This window comes from Pinus tabuliformis, chromosome 2_1, assembly GCF_031772625.1.
Source record: "Pinus tabuliformis cultivar Carrire ecotype Pingquan chromosome 2_1, CPIR1, whole genome shotgun sequence".
In the NCBI taxonomy this organism is placed as follows: domain Eukaryota; kingdom Viridiplantae; phylum Streptophyta; class Pinopsida; order Pinales; family Pinaceae; genus Pinus; species Pinus tabuliformis.
Window position 1 is genome coordinate 443,957,652 of NC_142299.1, and position 19,908 is coordinate 443,977,559.

General features: G+C 35.2%; 2 protein-coding genes across 2 annotated transcripts; both read right to left on the bottom strand.

Annotated features, from left to right (window-relative positions):
* Positions 1 to 304: 304 nt before the first annotated feature.
* LOC149200835 (ABC transporter G family member 37-like) lies at positions 305 to 11,931 on the bottom strand. Its single transcript, XM_089401092.1, has 3 exons — positions 11,791 to 11,931; positions 11,353 to 11,480; positions 305 to 472 (listed from the first exon to the last, which is right to left on the bottom strand). Exons 1-3 carry the CDS (start codon positions 11,929 to 11,931, stop codon positions 412 to 414), a joined length of 330 nt encoding a protein of 109 aa, XP_089257218.1. The 3' UTR covers positions 305 to 411.
* On the bottom strand, positions 11,797 to 19,408 carry LOC149200836 (malate dehydrogenase, mitochondrial-like). The gene is made up of 2 exons (XM_089399642.1): positions 18,980 to 19,408; positions 11,797 to 12,081 (listed from the first exon to the last, which is right to left on the bottom strand). The coding sequence occupies exons 1-2, from the start codon at positions 19,247 to 19,249 to the stop codon at positions 11,986 to 11,988; spliced, it is 366 nt and encodes a 121-aa protein (XP_089255768.1). The 5' UTR covers positions 19,250 to 19,408; the 3' UTR covers positions 11,797 to 11,985.
* Positions 19,409 to 19,908: the final 500 nt, after the last annotated feature.

A 19,908-nucleotide genomic window follows, 5' to 3' on the forward strand; every position in this document is an offset into this window, starting at 1 on the left:
AGTCAATAATGAGTCAATCACCTATTCGTTTGACTCAAAGAAGTCTTCAAGCTTCGTTAACCTCTCCAGTAGAATTGATTATATACAAGAACAATATGTAAATCTAGATCAACAACTTGCTTAAAGATTCTTGCAAATATGTATTTGTATATATTGCCATCTCTATAGATCTCAAACATACAAAGCATTCGACAAAGCAACTGACAATGAACGTCATGCTTATTCCTATGAAATAGTCAATAAGAAAATCGCATGAAAACAAAAACTTCAAAGAAGATCATAAATCATGACAACTTACCTCTGGGCAGTATTTTGCAATTGTAGAGCAAAGAGATTTAACAATCCCTGCATTGATGTTGAAGAGATCATCACGGGTCATGCCAGGTTTTCGAGGCACACCAGCAGGAATGATCACAACATCTGCATTCTCCAATGCCGTGCCAAGTTGTTCCTCTCCCATATATCCTGCAACCTGCACCCAGGTCACACTGCTGTGAATTACTGAAAAGGTCGTGACACAAGCATGATAAAATCAATATGGTAGTACCAAATTAAATGATAAATATGTAGACCAAAAAATAAGAAAAGAAATTATTATCACAAAGTTCCAAAAGAAGTAAAACTTGTTATCCTTGTTCCATGACCCAAGCAATGGTATGTCCTCCTCACAATGCTAGCACAAGAAGATCTCGGCATTCACGTTGAAAACACAGATAGAAAAAGAACCAGCAGCAGCAACTTCGGCATTGGCCAGGAAGAAGAAAATATCATCCTTAATGCTAATATAGAGACTGACATAATAGAGCCTCAGCAAGACTTGACAGATGAACAGACAAAAACATCCCAGGAGGAGAAAAAAGTAAGCATAATAAACCTCTCAAACACGCATATTGATGATGTCACTATAGGTTTGCTTGAAAAAGGCCTGAATTTTGCTATAACACCTCACTCCATCCCCAAAGATGATATCGTATGTAATATAGAGTATGGGATTAAAGACATGCCTGACGACATTAAAGAATTCATCAGACAAGATTGTTCCGTAATACTCAGAAAAGCCAAGCCTCCCAAAAGCAATATATCAAAACAAGAGTACATGGCTCTCAAAACTTTAAACCAAAACCCAGACATTGTGGTCCTAAAAGCAGACAAAGGGGGTGCGACAGTTATAATGAACACTGAAGACTACAATGAGAAGATGCTAGACCATTTAAACAACAGCGGCTGCTACATCAAATTGAAGAAAAATCCCATAAAGAAGATTTCCAAGAATGTCAATAACTTGGTGAAAGCAAGCAATGAACACAACATGAAGAATCTTATTGAAACCAACCCCTACACCACTAGGATTTATGGGACCCCTAAAATTCACAAAGAAGGTATACCCATTAGACCCATTGTCAACACTATTGGTGGCCCCACTTACCACCTGGCGAAGCATCTGGCTAAAAAGCTTAAACCCCTAGTAGGAAATACCAGCTCCTTTGTCAAAGATTCCTATCATTTCATTAAAGAAATCAAACCCATAAAGCTAGACCAAGACGACATCTTAGTGAGCTTTGATGTAAAAGCCCTTTATACCAACATTCCTATAAACGAAGCCATGGAAGTTGTACACAAAATCACTGACGCCAACACTGCTAAATTGGTTGAAGTCTGTCTAAAATCCACCTTTTTTAGCTTCAAAGATGAAATATATGAACAAACATGTGGTGTGGCCATGGGATCACCCTTGTCTCCCATCATTGCCAATTTATTCATGGAACATTTTGAAACTAAGGCCATTGAGTCTGCCCCCCTAAAACCCAAATTATGGAAAAGATTTGTTGATGACACTTATGTCATTTGGCCTCATGGAAAAGAAAAACTAAATGAATTTCTTGAACACCTTAACAGCCAGTCTGATTCAATCAAGTTCACTATGGAAGTGGAAGAAAAGGGTTGTCTTCCCTTTCTTGACATCCTCATCAAAAGGAACCAAGATGGCACTATTTCTCACCAGGTCTATCGCAAAAAAGCTCACACCGAACACTAACTACATGCTAACTCTCACCATCATCCAGCTCAGAAACTTGGGGTACTAAACACCTTAGCAACAAGAGCAATTCGTATCTCAGATCATGATAATTTTGAACAAGAAAAGAGCCACCTCTTAAAAGTCTTCAAGAAGAATGGATACAAGAGACACCAAGGGATCAAGGCTTTCAAGAAGATTGAAAATCCCATGAACAAACATCAGAGGGATGATTATGCTGGTACAGTTCACCTCCCTTACATTCTAGGCACCACTGATAAAATTGCTCACATCTTAAGAAGGAATAAAATAAAAACCACATTCAAACCTTTGAAAACAATCAGTAGATGCCTAAAATCAGTGAAAGATCCTATTGACCCTAAACAACACAAAGGGGTCTACTTGGTCCCTTGTTCATGCGGAAAGTCATACATTGGGGAAACCAGTCGATCTATATTAACAAGGATTCAAGAACATGCTGCAGATATTAACCATAACCGCTCCAAAACCTCAGCCTTAGCTGAGCACTCAAGCAAAACCAATCACCACATTTGCATCGAAGACTCCTGTGTCATGGCCAAAATTGAGCATTACCACCATAGAAAATTCAGAGAAGCTATTGAAATAAGAAAACACCCTGATAACCTAAATCGTGATGATGGTTGGAAGATAAGCGACAATTGGATTCCCACAATAATAAAGAATTCCGCCACTTCCTAGTCCCCTGTATCCATTCCCCTTTCTTCCCTATTTCTGATCCATTTCCCTTACCTCCATAATGCAATATACCCTTCACCCATCCAAGTAATTTCATTTCCATAACAAATTTCTATATACATGAAATATTATTTATATCATATCAATATGAAATTAATATATATATATATATATATATATATATATATATATATATATAGATATATATATATATATATCATAATATATTAACAATATTAAATTAATACATATATATCATAATATATTAAATCAACCAATATACATCATAAATAGTTATAAAAAGTAATACACTAAGCTTTCATATTCGAAACAATGTAGATAATTATAACAAAATCATAATACACATTAAATCAATAAACATTCATCCCAATATAATAAAACAAAACATAATGTATATTAAATCAAAATAACAAAACATAATGCATATTAAATCAAAATATACAGTCATAACATAATATATCACAACATATTAACAATATTAAATTAATATATATATATCATAATACATAAAATCAACAATAACAAATATCATTCCTATCATAACAATATTAAATTAATATATATATATATATATATATATATATATATATATATATATATATATATATATATATATATCACAATATATTAAATCAACTAAGATACATAAAACTAGTTATAAAAAGTAATATATTAAGCTTTCATATTCAAAACAAATTAGGTAATTATAACAAAATCATAATACACATTAAATCAATAAACATTCATCACAATATAATAAAACAAGTCATAATGTATATTAAATAAAAATATACAATCATAACATAATAAATCAATATATACATATCTCAACTCATTAATACCAATACCTATCAATATACATATATAGGTATAGAAAGAAATAAACATATTACACAATACATATTAAAGCAATATATATATATCACAAGATAACAAAACAAAGCATAAGATATTAAAATCAATATATATTAAATCAAAACATAGTATATAGTAAATCAAGATATATATATACATCTTAATACACTAAATCAATCAACATACACATCTTAATACATTAAATCAAGTACTTGTAATTAGTTTAATAAGCAAAACAAATTAGGTCAAAGCATAATAAATATAAACAAACATTTATATAAAAATGAACTAATAATGATTGAGTCAAAAAAGATTTAAACAACATACAAATAAATAAAATGGATAAAGGATAATAGTAATAAGATATTTATAAAAATTAAAAATTTTCATCCTAAATCTAATTAATTGTCGGCCCGGCACTCTCCCTTATCCTAACCTATTTATTCATCATATCCCTTCTCTGACTTCTTCAATAAATTCTCATCCTGATGATGAACCACAGAGGCTGGTTCGAAACGTCGATACACCAAAACAACAGATGCGATGAATCCGGAAGATACAACCACACAGAATACAGATCGCAGAAGTCTCAAATCCACAATTTTCGACCTATACGGAAGGGAGAAATTACAAGAAGTCCGTTTGCTGGAACAATACAGGGTAAAAATTGCAAAGAAGAAGTCAGACCTCACCTTTCTCAAACGTTGCAGAGACGCCTCCATTATCCCTCCATTTGCCTCCATAAAACACAGTCTTAAAAACTTCAGAAACTTCCACATTTTCAACAAAGCCAGCCTGTCCCTCATTCGCTCATAAATCAACAAAATTTGCTGGGAACTCAATCTATTAAACCAAAAAGCCCTTAAGCTGCACCTAAACCTGCCGAATCTCATTGAACCAACGCTTTGGTCCAGAATAGACTCGTGCGCATTTCTAAAATCAATCAAAACAGAAGAAAGTAAAAATAAAAAACATTCGCTGAAATTTGGAAAATTGGAAAACAAGATGAACACCGCATCCTCTACAAATCGATCTAAGACCAGGTTGGAAAAATCGGATACGGAGTCAAAGGATGAAGCTATACCCTGCGCAGCCACTACACGATCCTCTGCCAGAATTCAACCTGCCCAGATATCCTTCAGACCTGCGTATAGACAATCTAGGCAACAGAATGATAAACAGAAAACTCAATAACTCCACTAGCGGAGGCATCAACAGGAACGCAAAACCGTTGGAGAACAAAACGAAGCTTTCTACAGGCAGCAATGCGTACAAAAACACATTGGCGCCAGATCCAAGGCATGATGAGGAAATCAGCACAACGCTAGCGCAAGAAGATCTCGGCATGCACGTTGAAACCACGGATAGAAAAAGAACCAGCAGCAGCAACTACGGCATTGGCCAGGAAGAAGAAAATATCATCCTTAGTGCTAATATAGAGACTGACATAATAGAGCCTCAGCAAGACATGACAGATGAACAGACAAAAACATCCCAGGAGGAGAAAAAAGTAAGCATAATAAACCTCTCAAACACGCATATTGATGAAGTCACTATAGGTTTGCTTGAAAAAGGCCTGAATTTTGCAATAACACCACACTCCATCCCCAAAGATGATATCGTATGTAATATAGAGTATGGGATTAAAGACATGCCTGACAGCATTAAAGAAGTCATCAGACAAGATTGTTCCATAATACTCAGAAAAGCCAAGCCTCCCAAAAGCAATATATCAAAACAAGAATACATGGCTCTCAAAACTTTAAACCAAAACCCAGACATTGTGGTCCTAAAAGCAGACAAAGGGGGTGCGACAGTTATAATGAACACTGAAGACTACAATGAGAAGATGCTAGATCATTTAAACAACAGCGGCTGCTACATCAAATTGAAGAAAAAAACCCATAAAGAAGATTTCCAAGAATGTCAATAACTTGGTGAAAGCAAGCAATGAACACAACATGAAGAATCTTATTGAAACCAACCCCTACACCCCTAGGATTTATGGGGCCCCTAAAATTCACAAAGAAGGTATACCCATTAGACCCATTGTCAACACTATTGGTGGCCCCACTTACCACCTGGTGAAGCATCTGGCTAAAAAGCTTAAACCCCTAGTAGGAAATACCAGCTCCTTTGTCAAAGATTCCTACCATTTCATTAAAGAAATCAAACCCATAAAGCTAGACCAAGACGACATCTTAGTGAGCTTTGATGTAAAAGCCCTTTATACCAACATTCCTATAAACGAAGCCATGGAAGTTGTACATAAAATCACTGACGCCAACACAGCTAAACTGGTTGAAGTCTGTCTAAAATCCACCTTTTTTAGCTTCAAAAATGAAATATATGAACAAACATGTGGTGTGGCCATGGGATCACCCCTGTCTCCCATCGTTGCCAATTTATTCATGGAACATTTTGAAACTAAGGCCATTGAGTCTGCCCCCCTAAAACCCAAATTATGGAAAAGATTTGTTGATGACACTTATGTCATTTGGCCTCATGGAAAAGAAAAACTAAATGAATTTCTTGAACACCTTAACAGCCAGTCTGATTCAATCAAGTTCACTATGGAAGTGGAAGAAAATGGTTGTCTTCCCTTTCTTGACATCCTCATCAAAAGGAACCAAGATGGCACTATTTCTCACCAGGTCTATCGCAAAAAAGCTCACACCGAACACTACCTGCATGCTAACTCTCACCATCATCCAGCTCAGAAACTTGGGGTACTAAACACCTTAGCAACAAGAGCAATTCGTATCTCAGATCATGATAATTTTGAACAAGAAAAGAGCCACCTCTTAAAAGTCTTCAAGAAGAATGGATACAAGAGACACCAAGGGATCAAGGCTTTCAAGAAGATTGAAAATCCCATGAACAAACATCAGAGGGATGATTATGCTGGTACAGTTCACCTCCCTTACATTCTAGGCACCACTGATAAAATTGCTCACATCTTAAGAAGGAATAAAATAAAAACCACATTCAAACCTTTGAAAACAATCAGTAGATGCCTAAAATCAGTGAAAGATCCTATTGACCCTAAACACCACAAAGGGGTCTACTTGGTCCCTTGTTCATGCGGAAAGTCATACATTGGGGAAACCGGTCGATCTATATTAACAAGGATTCAAGAACATGCTGCAGATATTAACCATAACCGCTCCAAAACCTCAGCCTTAGCTGAGCACTCAAGCAAAACCAATCACCACATTTGCATCGAAGACTCCTGTGTCATGGCCAAAATTGAGCATTACCACCATAGGAAATTCAGAGAAGCTATTGAAATAAGAAAACACCCTGATAACCTAAATCGTGATGATGGTTGGAAGATAAGCGACAACTGGATTCCCACAATAATAAAGGATTCCGCCACTTCCTAGTCCCCCGTGTCCATTCCCCTTTCTTCCCTATATCTGATCCATTTCCCTTACCTTCATAATGCAATATACCCTTCACCCATCCAATTAATTTCATTTCCATAACAAATTTCTATATACATGAAATATTATTTATATCATATCAATATGAAATTAATATATATATATATATATATATATATATATAGATATAGATATATATATATATATATATCATAATATATTAACAATATTAAATTAATACATATATATCATAATATATTAAATCAACAATATTAAACATTATTTATATCATAACAATATTAAATTAATATTCATATATCATAATATATTAAATCAACCAATATACATTATAAATAGTTATAAAAAGTAATACACTAAGCTTTCATATTCGAAACAATGTAGGTAATTATAACAAAATCATAATACACATTAAATCAATAAACATTCATCCCAATATAATAAAACAAAACATAATGTATATTAAATCAAAATAACAAAACATAATGCATATTAAATCAAAATATACAGTCATAACATAATATATCACAACATATTAACAATATTAAATTAATATATATATATATATATATCATAATACATAAAATCAACAATAACAAATATCATTCCTATCATAACAATATTAAATTAATAGATATATATATATCACAATATATTAAATCAACTAAGATACATAAAACTAGTTATAAAAAGTAATATATTAAGCTTTCATATTCAAAACAAATTAGGTAATTATAACAAAATCATAATACACATTAAATCAATAAACATTCATCACAATATAATAAAACAAGTCATAATGTATATTAAATAAAAATATACAATCATAACATAATAAATCAATATATACATATCTCAACTCATTAATACCAATACCTATCAATATACATATATAGGTATAGAAAGAAATAAACATATTACACAATACATATTAAAGCAATATATATATATATATATATATATATATCACAAGATAACAAAACAAAGCATAAGATATTAAAATCAATATATATTAAATCAAAATATAGTATATAGTAAATCAAGATATATATATACATCTTAATACATTAAATCAAGTACTTGTAATTAGTTTAATAAACAAAACAAATTAGGTCAAAGCATAATAAATATAAACAAACATTTATATAAAAATGAACTAATAATGATTGAGTCAAAAAAGATTTAAACAACATACAAATAAATAAAATGGATAAAGGATAATAGTAATAAGATATTTATAAAAATTAAAAATTTTCATCCTAAATCTAATTAATTGTCGGCCCGGCACTCTCCCTTATCCTAACCTATTTATTCACCATATCCCTTCTCTGACTTCTTCAATAAATTCTCATCCTGATGATGAACCACAGAGGCTGGTTCGAAACGTCGATACACCAAAACAACAGATGCGATGAATCCGGAAGATACAACCACACAGAATACAGATCGCAGAAGTCTCAAATCCACAAGAATAGGATTATTTGTATTCTATAGTAAAATCCACCTTTTGGCTTTTACCGAGGAGATAGAGCACCAAAAGCAATGATTATGCTCGTAGGAGATTGAAGACCTATACCAACCCACGTTTCAATCAGGGTATAATCTTGTCCAATCCAGGTATACGACATTTCAATCAGGGTATAGTCTTATCCAATCCAGGTATAAAATTGATGCTGTGATAAATAATTAGCATCTCACAAGCCACTTTAGGGAGTTTATTCAACCTTAGTTTAATTTACGCTGCAAAGACTATTTTGATTTAATCTACTCATGGATAAAGAGGCAAATCTAAACGACCCCAAAAAGGTTGGATATAGAGGCAAATCCAATATGCAGAGGGTCATCAATTCAATCCTCACAAAATAACAAATTGACAATGCAATAAGACTATTCTAACTTCTAAGTAGTCATTAGGCCAAGTATGACTTAGATCCATCAGATCTAAAAGTCCTATTAAGCAGAGGCATATGATCCAGTCGTGGATTCTGCTAAAAATATAGATGCATTTTTCATCAAAAAAATATGAACTACCTCGTCCATTGGGTTGTGGTTTAGTGGCAAGTTGTAGGGTGCTTGTCATGAGGATGACCCAGGTTCAAAACCCAGGAGGCATATTCCCATGATAATGCGGCTGCCGATGTCATTCCAAAATATGAAGTCGGGTTAACATGATAAACACCAATTCAATGATAATGCAGAGGTGTTGTTAATGATGACCCTTGTGCTATTGAGGTTTGCACAGATGAGCCCATCTGCAAGTCATGCGTGACTTTGATGAACAGATGAAATTAAGGTGTTTCACCCACGCCAGTCAAAAGGCCTTGACCAAACAAAAACAATAATAGTGTGAACCCAACCTCAATTTCAACCTTCTCCTATCAATAGCAAATACTACTATTGCTAATAATGATAATAAGCACAGCCCAAATTTCAATATAGCCATAAATGTCAGGCAGATTGTAGTCAAGTAGTTAAATCATAGCACTTTCAGTGCCCTCTTAGAAGTATGTTGCGGCATTATCTCACCATCAGAGTTAACTACCATATTGAGATTCAACAGACAAGATCTGGTGCAAATCCTGCATGAAATTGGTGGAATAGAGATTCTATGTTTGTAGCATCTACAATGAGGGCAAAACCCACTATGTTATCAGAAAGACATTTGCCAACAAGAAAACAATAAAAAATAATAATAATGTAGCCCTCAATATCTGCCTCTTTTGACATGGCCCAAAGAATGTCAGGTATAGTCAAATCCAATATTCACGGTGTACAATACAATCGTTTTAGAATGACAATGAGATGGGTGTTGCTTCAATGGATTGTTTGGCCAAATGTCACCTAGATCCATAAAATTAAAAACCATAATCGAGTAGGTGCACATGATGCAGCCATGGATTTCCACAAAATAAATATCTAGGTGCTTTTTTTCATCAATCAAAATATGCACAAACACATTTACAAACTGACCATGAAAGTGAATTGAGTTGACCATTAACGTGAATTGGGTTGTGTTTAAGAAATTAAATCATTGCACTTTCAGGGCTCAAACCCACATTCAAAAGCTCCGGAAGGCATATTTCCTGCAAAAATGTGGCCAAAAGAATAAATTCCACATTCGAAGAATCCCAGAGACCTTGACAGGTTATAGCAGTGGAGTCTAAGCCTGGTATAAGGCCTGGTTCCTTTAAAAAAATAGGCGCTTACCAAAATAAATAAATTATCTGACCATGGACAATATCATAAACGTAAAATCAAAGAACTAATAACAGGTAAAACACTAACGAAAAGTAGATCCTACCAAGTGGGTTGTCGTACGATCGATCCCAATGGAGATCCCTTGAAACTAAAATCAAAACATCTCTATCGTTCGCATAGAGAACAGATCCAGCATACAGAGAACGAAAAAAACGCGGTAGGAAAAATACATATCCCATGGTTTATATTTGGCCTTAAAAAACAGTAGAAAAAAAAAATTTGAGAACACAGGAGAAAGATGAAAAAGGAATTGCATGTCTAAACATTTTGAAGTCTCAAAAAGCATTCATCAACATAGAGAAGACTACAACACTACTCTTCACTTCCAAGTTTTCAACTAATGGATTTAACTGACCAGCAATGTTTTTTGATGAACCATGCTCAAATGCTCAAGATGAGGTAATGAATGGATGCTATGCGCCTATCTGAGAATTGCAACCACAGGCATACATGTAAGTGCAAATTTGTAAATCTCATACCCAGATTTACCCATCATCAAGCACACAACTTTTGCGGGATCCATTTGACATATCTTATGTTTAAGAAGGAATAATGTCCTTGAAGAGACTCATCACTTTCCTTAGGGAATGATCTTTGCATGCAAAATCTAGATTAACTCTGAACATTTCAATCAAACTAAGGTAAATGAAAGGAAACAATCCATCGGTCAAACCTCACAGGTTAAAAGCACCTGCCGAGTTTCACACAAATGAGAAAGCCTAAGGGAAAAGATTTGAGACATGCATGCTACATGATTTCATGTAGGATAAGTACCTAAGCTTAAGGCAAAAGATTTGAGACATGCAAATGTATGAAGTACAAGATTTAGATAAAGAGAAAGAAGCTCCTTCATGCCATATTCTCACTGACAGTGAATCTCAGATTAGGTACTTATCAAGCATGAAATCATGTTGCATGCCAAGCATGAAATCATGAAGCACTTACCATGATAAGATTATCTGACTCCAACTACTGCATCAAGATGAAAAATTCAGCACTCTAGACAGTCACATAAGAATAAAAAAACATTCAAAAGATATGAATGCATATTAGCCACTATAGAGGACAAAAACATAAACTTACGCCATAGACAGTGTGGCTGAACCTTTCCCTGCTTTTGCTTCAACAACTTCAGTTCCTCCATCCTGTGTGCGCTTTGTCAAGGCTTTAATGTCCTCCTTAGACAATACAGAGTTTGGCTTTGGTGTTGCCTAAAAAAAATTATCAAAACAAAAAAGTGTTAGTTCCCTTTTTAACTGTATTGAAGGGTAGGTAATTATGATCTCATTTTATCTTTGATAAATTAATCTTCTAATATCCAAGAGTAAAGAACTCTAGATACATCACTACCAATTGGCCCCCTATGATTATTGTCAGTGGTTTGGATTTCTAGTGAAAAATATTTTTCCTTCCATGACATGTGGTCTCATGCATGCTTTCATATTTTTTTTGTGGGTGTCTGATCACAATTTCAGATTTGGCTATATTAACAACCTGTAAGGAGTTAGAGATGTATCTTACCTCATCAAATCCTTCAAAAATATCTATACTTGGCTGATGGATAGTACAGACTACAATTCGGCCTGTGTCCACTGTATTCCTAACTGTATGCATCGCGATAGTTGCAGCTCTGGCATCCAGACCAGATGTCGGCTCATCCATGAATATGATTGAAGGATTTGCAACAAGTTCTACAGCAATGGTTAGTCTCTTCCATTACTCAGTTGATAGACCAGTCACACCAGGAAGACCCACCAATGTGTCTCTCAAGCTATCAAGCTCTACAAGCTCCAGCACTTCATCCACAAACATCTGTTAAATAGAACAATCTCAATCTTAGGAAACCCAATATTAAGAATGAAAGAAAGAAACTATATTAAAGTCCACAGGTGGTTCATAAGCGGCTCTCCAGTAAATAATTATTGAATAAAAACAATAAATTGAATCTAAAGGGAAATTCCAGTCCTTTACTATACATCTGTAACAATTTTTATGTGTATTCAATTTTTATGTGTATTTTGTCATATATTTTTCATACCAGCATTTTGAACCATACATTACAATGAATCAAAATAGTTGAATTTTATCATTACTATGAGAAAAAGCAGTGATGAAAGAACAAGGCTGGAAAGCGCTGTGGGCTGGCAATGGCAAGACCTAAGGGTCTAGATTCATCCTCTCCTCTCCTCACCAAGTCTATATAATGAAGCCACTCCAGAGAGAGATAATTACATGCTGCTGAAAAATCTTAGAGAGAGCTTTCTTTCTGTCCCTTAGGAATGACTTCATTATATAGACTTGGTGAGGAGAGGAGAGGAGGATGATTCCAGACCCTTTGTCCTAGTGAATTCAAAGTTTAGTACGAGTTCCCAAGCGATTAGATGAGGTAATTGAAAATTCAAACCTCTTCAAAGTGATCCCCTAAAAAATGAACAAATCTAAAAGCTTGACCAGGTCATTGCTGCTGAAGGGCATTAGGCAATCATTGCTCCTTGCAGTAAGGACAAGGGCGATGCATTGCTCCTTGTCAGTGTACAGGGAGCAATGAACCTGCTAATCTTTGCTTTTAAGGGAAGAAAAGTGGTGCTTCAGCAAAGTGACATCGTGGGACCCATTTTAAAACAAATGAACCATATTAAATTTAATCCAAAAGAAAATCGAAAAATCTAACCTTAGATTACATCTTCAGAAGCTTACCTTGCATCATTTGTCAGTCGTTGCTCTCGTGGAGAGAGCTTGCAGTTGAGATGTTAAGTAAACCTTCCCTGCTGTTGTAGCTGATTTGGAGATGATTTCACAGGGGAAACCATTTCTGTCTGAAAATGACATATACATACTTGTACAGTTATCAGCAGAACCCCATGATCCAATTTATAATTTTAGCGTATGACCCTGGAAATTATGCTCTACTGTGGTGTAACCTGAGGATCAAACTTGCAAAGCTCAATGCCTGTTAAATGACATTACAGGTGTCATGATGAAAGGTTCCAGATATTTTATCCTTAAAATGTAAAACTATCTTTAAATGTTTTCTGTTTTAAATGCCTTAAGAGGACCGAATCTGCAGAAATAAATATTATAGTTCTCCTCTCTTGAACAACCCACAATCTAAAGAAAAGCATTGTTCTTGTTTTAGCAATTGACAGAGTGCATTCAAAGCAATCTTGGATTTCAACTATTCTCTTCTCCCATCTGAATTCTTGTTGATGATTTCTAGATCAACATTTCCTAGCAAGCAATTTAATCTGGGTTGAACTTCAGTGGTGAAATTCTAATTCGTTGATTGGATATTTAAGCGTCATTTTCCATTTTGATTCCCTAGAAGGAGGTCTTGTCATCTATATCTGTACCTTTCTTCAGACTGTTATTAACTTTATCTAGCATGCAGGGCATTGGCATTGTGTTTTGGCATTTTCAGGCAACAGTTGTAAGCAACATGATGGGAAAGGCACACCTTCTGTCTGCATTCCTTGACTACAAGATTTGGACAAGTGATTAGACCCCTTTGGGCTCATTAAGAGGATCCATAAAAGAATCTGCAACTGTATCAAAGGTAGTTGCATCCATGACCAGACTTGCAGACCTTTGAGAGATCTACAAACTTTTGAGAGGGGTGCCAGTCTCTTAGGGATATATATTAATAATCCAACTTTTAAGGTCACAGCCAACCGAGACATCAAATTCATGTATAAGATCTTTTTGTTTGTGCGACAAGGGACCTACCTTTAAGTAGCCATTGGATCCTTCAGGCAGCCATTGTACTACTAAAATATACAAAAGCATACATAATCCACACTACTCTGGATTTTAACAGGAAGAAACACATGTTCTTAAGTTCTCACTGATCTTCTTCTACAGCTGTACGTGGTGTCAAGTTGGCAGTCGCAGCAATCAACTGCATTTTGTACACAAGTCACCAAAAAAGAAGCCAGAGTCTCAGATAGAGAAAGTAGGTTGGCAAGCAGTCCCTGAAGCATTTTCTCAGGGAAACGGTTAATTTCCTGTTTTCTTATTTCACACAAAATGTAATACTCAGCCATTAACCCTTTACATGCTTAATGACTCTTAACCAGTTTGTCTACCAATGTTTTGTGCTTTCATCTTCGAAGTTCGAACTACAACATCTGGAAAATTTCACAAGCTAGGAATCAAACCCAACCCAAGACCAAAGTTGTTCTTTAACCATGCTACGTGCCATTTTCATGAAGACACGCTTAAGAGTTCGCTGTAGGAATGTGAATTGCATATTCAAAAATACCATCTTCCCTGTAATTTGAAGGCAGAGGAAAAGGGCCAACTTTTATAGAATAATATTAAAGAAGGGCCTCAAGACACCAAACTTGATCATTGAAAACCACTCTTTCAATAAAAGGACCATGGCATAAAACCATAAAGTTCAAAAAAGTTCTTGCTTTACTAAACTTTATTAATCCCTTTTGCATGATGAATCGTTTCTGCTCTTAAGACATTACATAGTTTACACTACCCCGTAGCAACAATAACATGTTGCACAAGCTAGTAGCCATGGAGCTTCAAAGCCTACGATGGAGACTCTTTTTCGACAACCAGGGTCAACACTTGGTCTAAAGACGATCTCCCGTACATAGTCAGGGATGCTTACTCAAAGCATTTAAATAAGAAGCCATCTCTTACAGTTCTAGCTGTATTGTGTCTATTTCCCTCTTACATAGACAGCCTGAACCTTTCTAGCTGTATTGTGTCTATGACTATTTCCCTCTTTCTTAGAGGCTGTAAAGCTCAGCTCATTGGATTTCGAGTAAAATTGACAAAAGCCAAAACACTATGTTATTTGGATAAACTGGAAATATGCATTTGGGATTTCTGAAGCTAAACTGGAAATATGTATTTGGGATTTCTGAAGCTGCACACTGAGTCCAGTATCCATATTAAATCATAAATGTACCAAATGCATGGATTTGATTCAATACACGCTTGGTGGGAGCAGGGGGCGTGGGGCAGTGGACACAACTCAGGTTGTAGAATACACCTCCATTTTGTTCTTGGAACTATCAAGGGATTCGGGAACCTACTTAGCTTAATGGGTATTTGCTTTTCAAATCAAAGAGGTTTTAACTACTTCAGTAGGATTCCTTTGGTTCATAGGTCTAACACATGGAATTCAGGCATGTAAAATCAGCCAGGAATCACACCATCATTAAACACAATACCATAACCAAACTCAGGCAAACAAAATTAACTTGGTATGAAGGAGAAGAAAGAGGAACCAGGACGAGTATTACCAACAGTTGAAAATATACAAAAGCATACATAATCCACACTACTCTGGATTTTAACCGGAAGAAACACATGTTCTTAAGCTCTCACTGATCTTCTTCTAGAGCTGTACGTGGTGTCAAGTTGGCAGTCGCAGCAATCAAACGCATTTTGTACACAAGTCACCAAAAAAGAAGCCAGAGTCCTGGATAGAGAAAGTAGGTTGGCAAGCAGTCCCTGAAGCATTTTCTCAGGGAAACGGTTAATTTCCTGTTTTCTTGTTTCACACAAAATATAATACTCAGCCGTTAACCCTTTACATGCTTAATGACTCTTAAGCAGTTTGTCTACCAATGTTTTGTACTTTCATCTTCGAAGTTCGAACTACAACATCTGGAAAATTTTACAAGCTAGGAATCAAACCCAACCCAAGACCAAAGCTGCTCTTTGACCATGCTACGTGCCATTTTCATGAAGACACGCTTAAGAGTTCGTTGTAGGAATGTGAATTGCATATTCAAAAATACCATCTTCCCAACTTTCAGGTGATGACTCTGATATGCAAAATGATGAAGAAGCTATTGTCTATAGAGGGAGCTTCAAGAATGGATACAACATTGGAAATACTCCAAACCAAATTTATTGTAAAAATCCAAAGCATGTTTCGATGGATTTGACAAAAACTTCTCATGTGGTTGGAGAATATAACCCAAATTCTTTCATAAGAAATGATAATAATGTTATAGTGCATTCATGGTCAACACAATATCCAGCTCCTATTTCAAGGACTCTACCCACTCATGTAGGTAAATCTTCCTCATTGCAAAGGATTCAAACAACTAGTGTCATATTGTCTGCACTTGATAAGCCTATGCAGACATTATCTGTCACAGATTCTGGTCAACATGGAATTCCTTCTAATGAAACAAATGCAGGACAAACTTCATATTTTTGGGTGCAACCTAGAGATATTCAAGGTTTAAAAAGACAACTTGTCCACATTCTCAATATATATAGAGGAAGTATGCTTCTTGTACATGTTCCATCTGAATATCAAAAGGTATTTGGCAAACCTCTATATTTATTGGAGTATGGTTCTTATATTCTAGTTAATTTGATAGAAAAGATGCATGATGTCTTCACCACATCATTGAAAGAAAAGGAAACAATAAGTTTGTGTCTTTAAGAGAGTTATCAAACAAGTTCATACAAGGTAATATAAAAATGAACTCTTCTACCAATGATTCAAGAGATGTGCTTAGGAAGAAAGAACATACTGGAAAGTTAGAGAAGGGAAAAGTTTAAAGGAGTCCAAGAATTCACAGATTTAGGTGCTTGTAATGACCTATGTGATGACTTTGATGCATATGGCATAGAAGTGAAAATGGCTTCACATTGAGATGGAGGTTCAGATGATGGAAGTTGAAGTGAACAAGATGACGAAGATGGGGATGGAGAGATGATCCTCCAAGGAGATTTGAATGTTGATGAATATGCAGCAGAAGAAAGCCTAGAAATATTCAAATGAGAACTGCATGGGATTTTGGTAAGCCATTCCTGTGCAATTCTACTGCCAAATTTTTCAACACTGGACTAACAAAGATACACCGAAGATCTTGATTACAATGTATTTGGTGTTTAATAACTTGAAGCACTAATTCAAAAATTTATAGATGTTGCAATTGTGATGGAGGAGCGCGACATTAAAAGGAAATTCGTTGTTGCTGACGGTGGTTCTAAAGTTTATTAAAATTAACAATCCACTGATGTTGCAGTCACCATTCTTTGTCTATATGTAAGCATCAAATCTTAATGTCTCAGGATAGATGATTTCAAACTATTTAGAGCATTGTCAAAATACATTTTTTAAAGAGTTAACTAAGCAAGTAATTGACATCTTGATTCTCAACAACATTTTGAAGTTCTTGGCTTCTCAAGAGTTTGAAGTTGTTTCTAAAAAGAAAATGCTAGAGTTATGGAACAAAGCTCTAAATGATATTGAGAATTACAGGTTTGTAATTTATCTATAGTGACATATAAATATGCAGAGTAGAGGTTATGGTTTGCATTTTGGAAGATGTAATTTATATATTGTATTGAGGAATTCTTATTACAAATATATAAGATGAAATGAGAGCTTTTATATTGTGAGAAAGTTGAAGGCTGACATAATGATTTTGTTTTTTAGTCTCTTGTGATGTGATTCTAGCAACATGACTTGTTTGATTACTGATCAATTTTATTTCATGACTTATTATTAACTAATGCAGGATGTACAGGACATTTGACCCCATAAAGATGATATTTCCCATTTTCTGAACAGATTATATAAACGTATTTGAAAGGAACAGAATTTCCTGATTTCCAAATAAACCTGGACTTTGACCTTCTGAGGATATATTTGGGGATTTTCTGTTTTAGGTCTCCGCAACATGGTTTCGGTTTCCTTTCAATGCATAGGTCCACATTAGTATTGTTCTAGTAGTGGGCATGTGTTCATGAGACAAAATTGTCTGGGGTCAGCTTGTTTAAATCCATCTTTCGGGCAATGGCATTTTTGAATGTGAAAGATGCGTAAAAGTTATATTGCAAAATAGATATGGCTCGTCTTTCAAGCTTGATGAAGTTCCTTAAGAATATTGCAAATAATACTATCCCATGTGTTACTGGTCACTGAATAAGTACTGGTTAATAAAGTCGGAGGATATTTCTAAATTGTGATATTGAAAATTACCCTATTCCTGGGGAAGTCCATCCAGAGGATGTAGCAGGTAATATTAGGATGGCTCTTGGGTTGCATCCAATGGTTACAGGTGTTGTCACTATGCTCTCGGCATTATGGAGATTTTAATAATTTTCCTCCAAGACTGAGAGAAGGCTGTCAAAAGACTGGAGTCAACTTCATTGACCTTCCCAATGGAAGGAAAGATGTAGCATATAAGTCGATTTTAGTGTATATGTTTTCATTTTCTCTTGATAATCATCTTCCCTCTACCATTTTATTGATTTCATGAGATGTTTATTTTTCTCTTGCTTTGCACAAACTAGGGAAATGGGGGTATACAATTGTTCTTGCATTTCCAGATGGAGTGGGTGTCTCTTCTTCACTACACAATGATGGTCGATTTGTGTGGGATTAACCATGTTTGGCTTGAGGTGAAGGTCTTGTTCCAGCAAAATCCTTGTCTCTAGCACCCGATTTCACTTTTTATCATGTTGGTTGTCTTTCAGGTGATGACTCTGTTATGCAAAATGATGAAGAATCTGACCATGGACAATATCAGAAACGTAAAATCAAAGAACTAATAACAGGTAAAACACTAACGAAAAGTAGATCCTACCAAGTGGGTCGTCGTACGATCGATCCCAATGGAGATCCCTTGAAACTAAAATCAAAACATCTCTATCGTTCGCAGAGAGAACAGATCCAGCATACAGAGAACGAAAAAAACGTGGTAGGAAAAGAGGAACCCACCTCAGCACGGCTGTTGATGTGGCCGACATCTGCAGCCACACCTGGAGTGCCAGCGATATCATAGAGCGCCAACTTTGACACCAGAGGATTGAGTTTCATCAGAAGAGCCAATGGATGCCCGATACCCCCAGCAGCTCCCAACACAACAACCTTGCGTGGCAGACTTCCACCACTAGAATAAAACCTTCTCAGCATAACATTAGTTTTGAAAGAAGAAGATGATGCATTCTTCAGTGCAGATCCCACCAATCGTCGCATTGCAGAACTCATTTTTGCCGCTGGTAACACTGAAAGAATGCAAGCTGAAGGCAGATGAAGAAGAAGGGGGAGATTCCAGAGCTTAAAGGCCGAATCAATGGAGATGTGTGGATACGACTTTGTTAAAAGGGATTTTAAAGCCTCACGGTACTATGCAGGGCTTTGGTTTAATCTATTTTATTGCGAAATTCTTAGTTATTGACAATCAAACAACTGGTGATAGAAATCCCTCTTTTGGGGGGACGAGGTTCGGGAATGGAACATCATGTGATCGAAATTTTCAGTTGGTCAAATGTTAATTAAGTTATTATAAAATAGAGATATTTTTTATTTTATTTTTTTAAATAAATTTAATTATATTAGGATATTTTTATCAAACTCTGGTTAGGGGTCAGACTTGCAAATCTCGGTGTGTTTAAAAGGAAAGTGTTTTTTTTTTTTTTAAGGGGTGTTAGTTATTTATGGAATATGTCATATTGTGGATATTTTGATTGATATTGGACCATTTTAGTTGTTTGTTATGTATGTCGAATAGTCCAATCCCAAGGAATCCTCGAAAGTGGTGAATCTTTGCAGAGAATCTTTAAAAGTGGTGAATATGATGTTAGGGTGTTTTTTAAAAGGGAGTGATAATTGAGATAGCTATATATTTTAAAAGAATATGTTTTTAG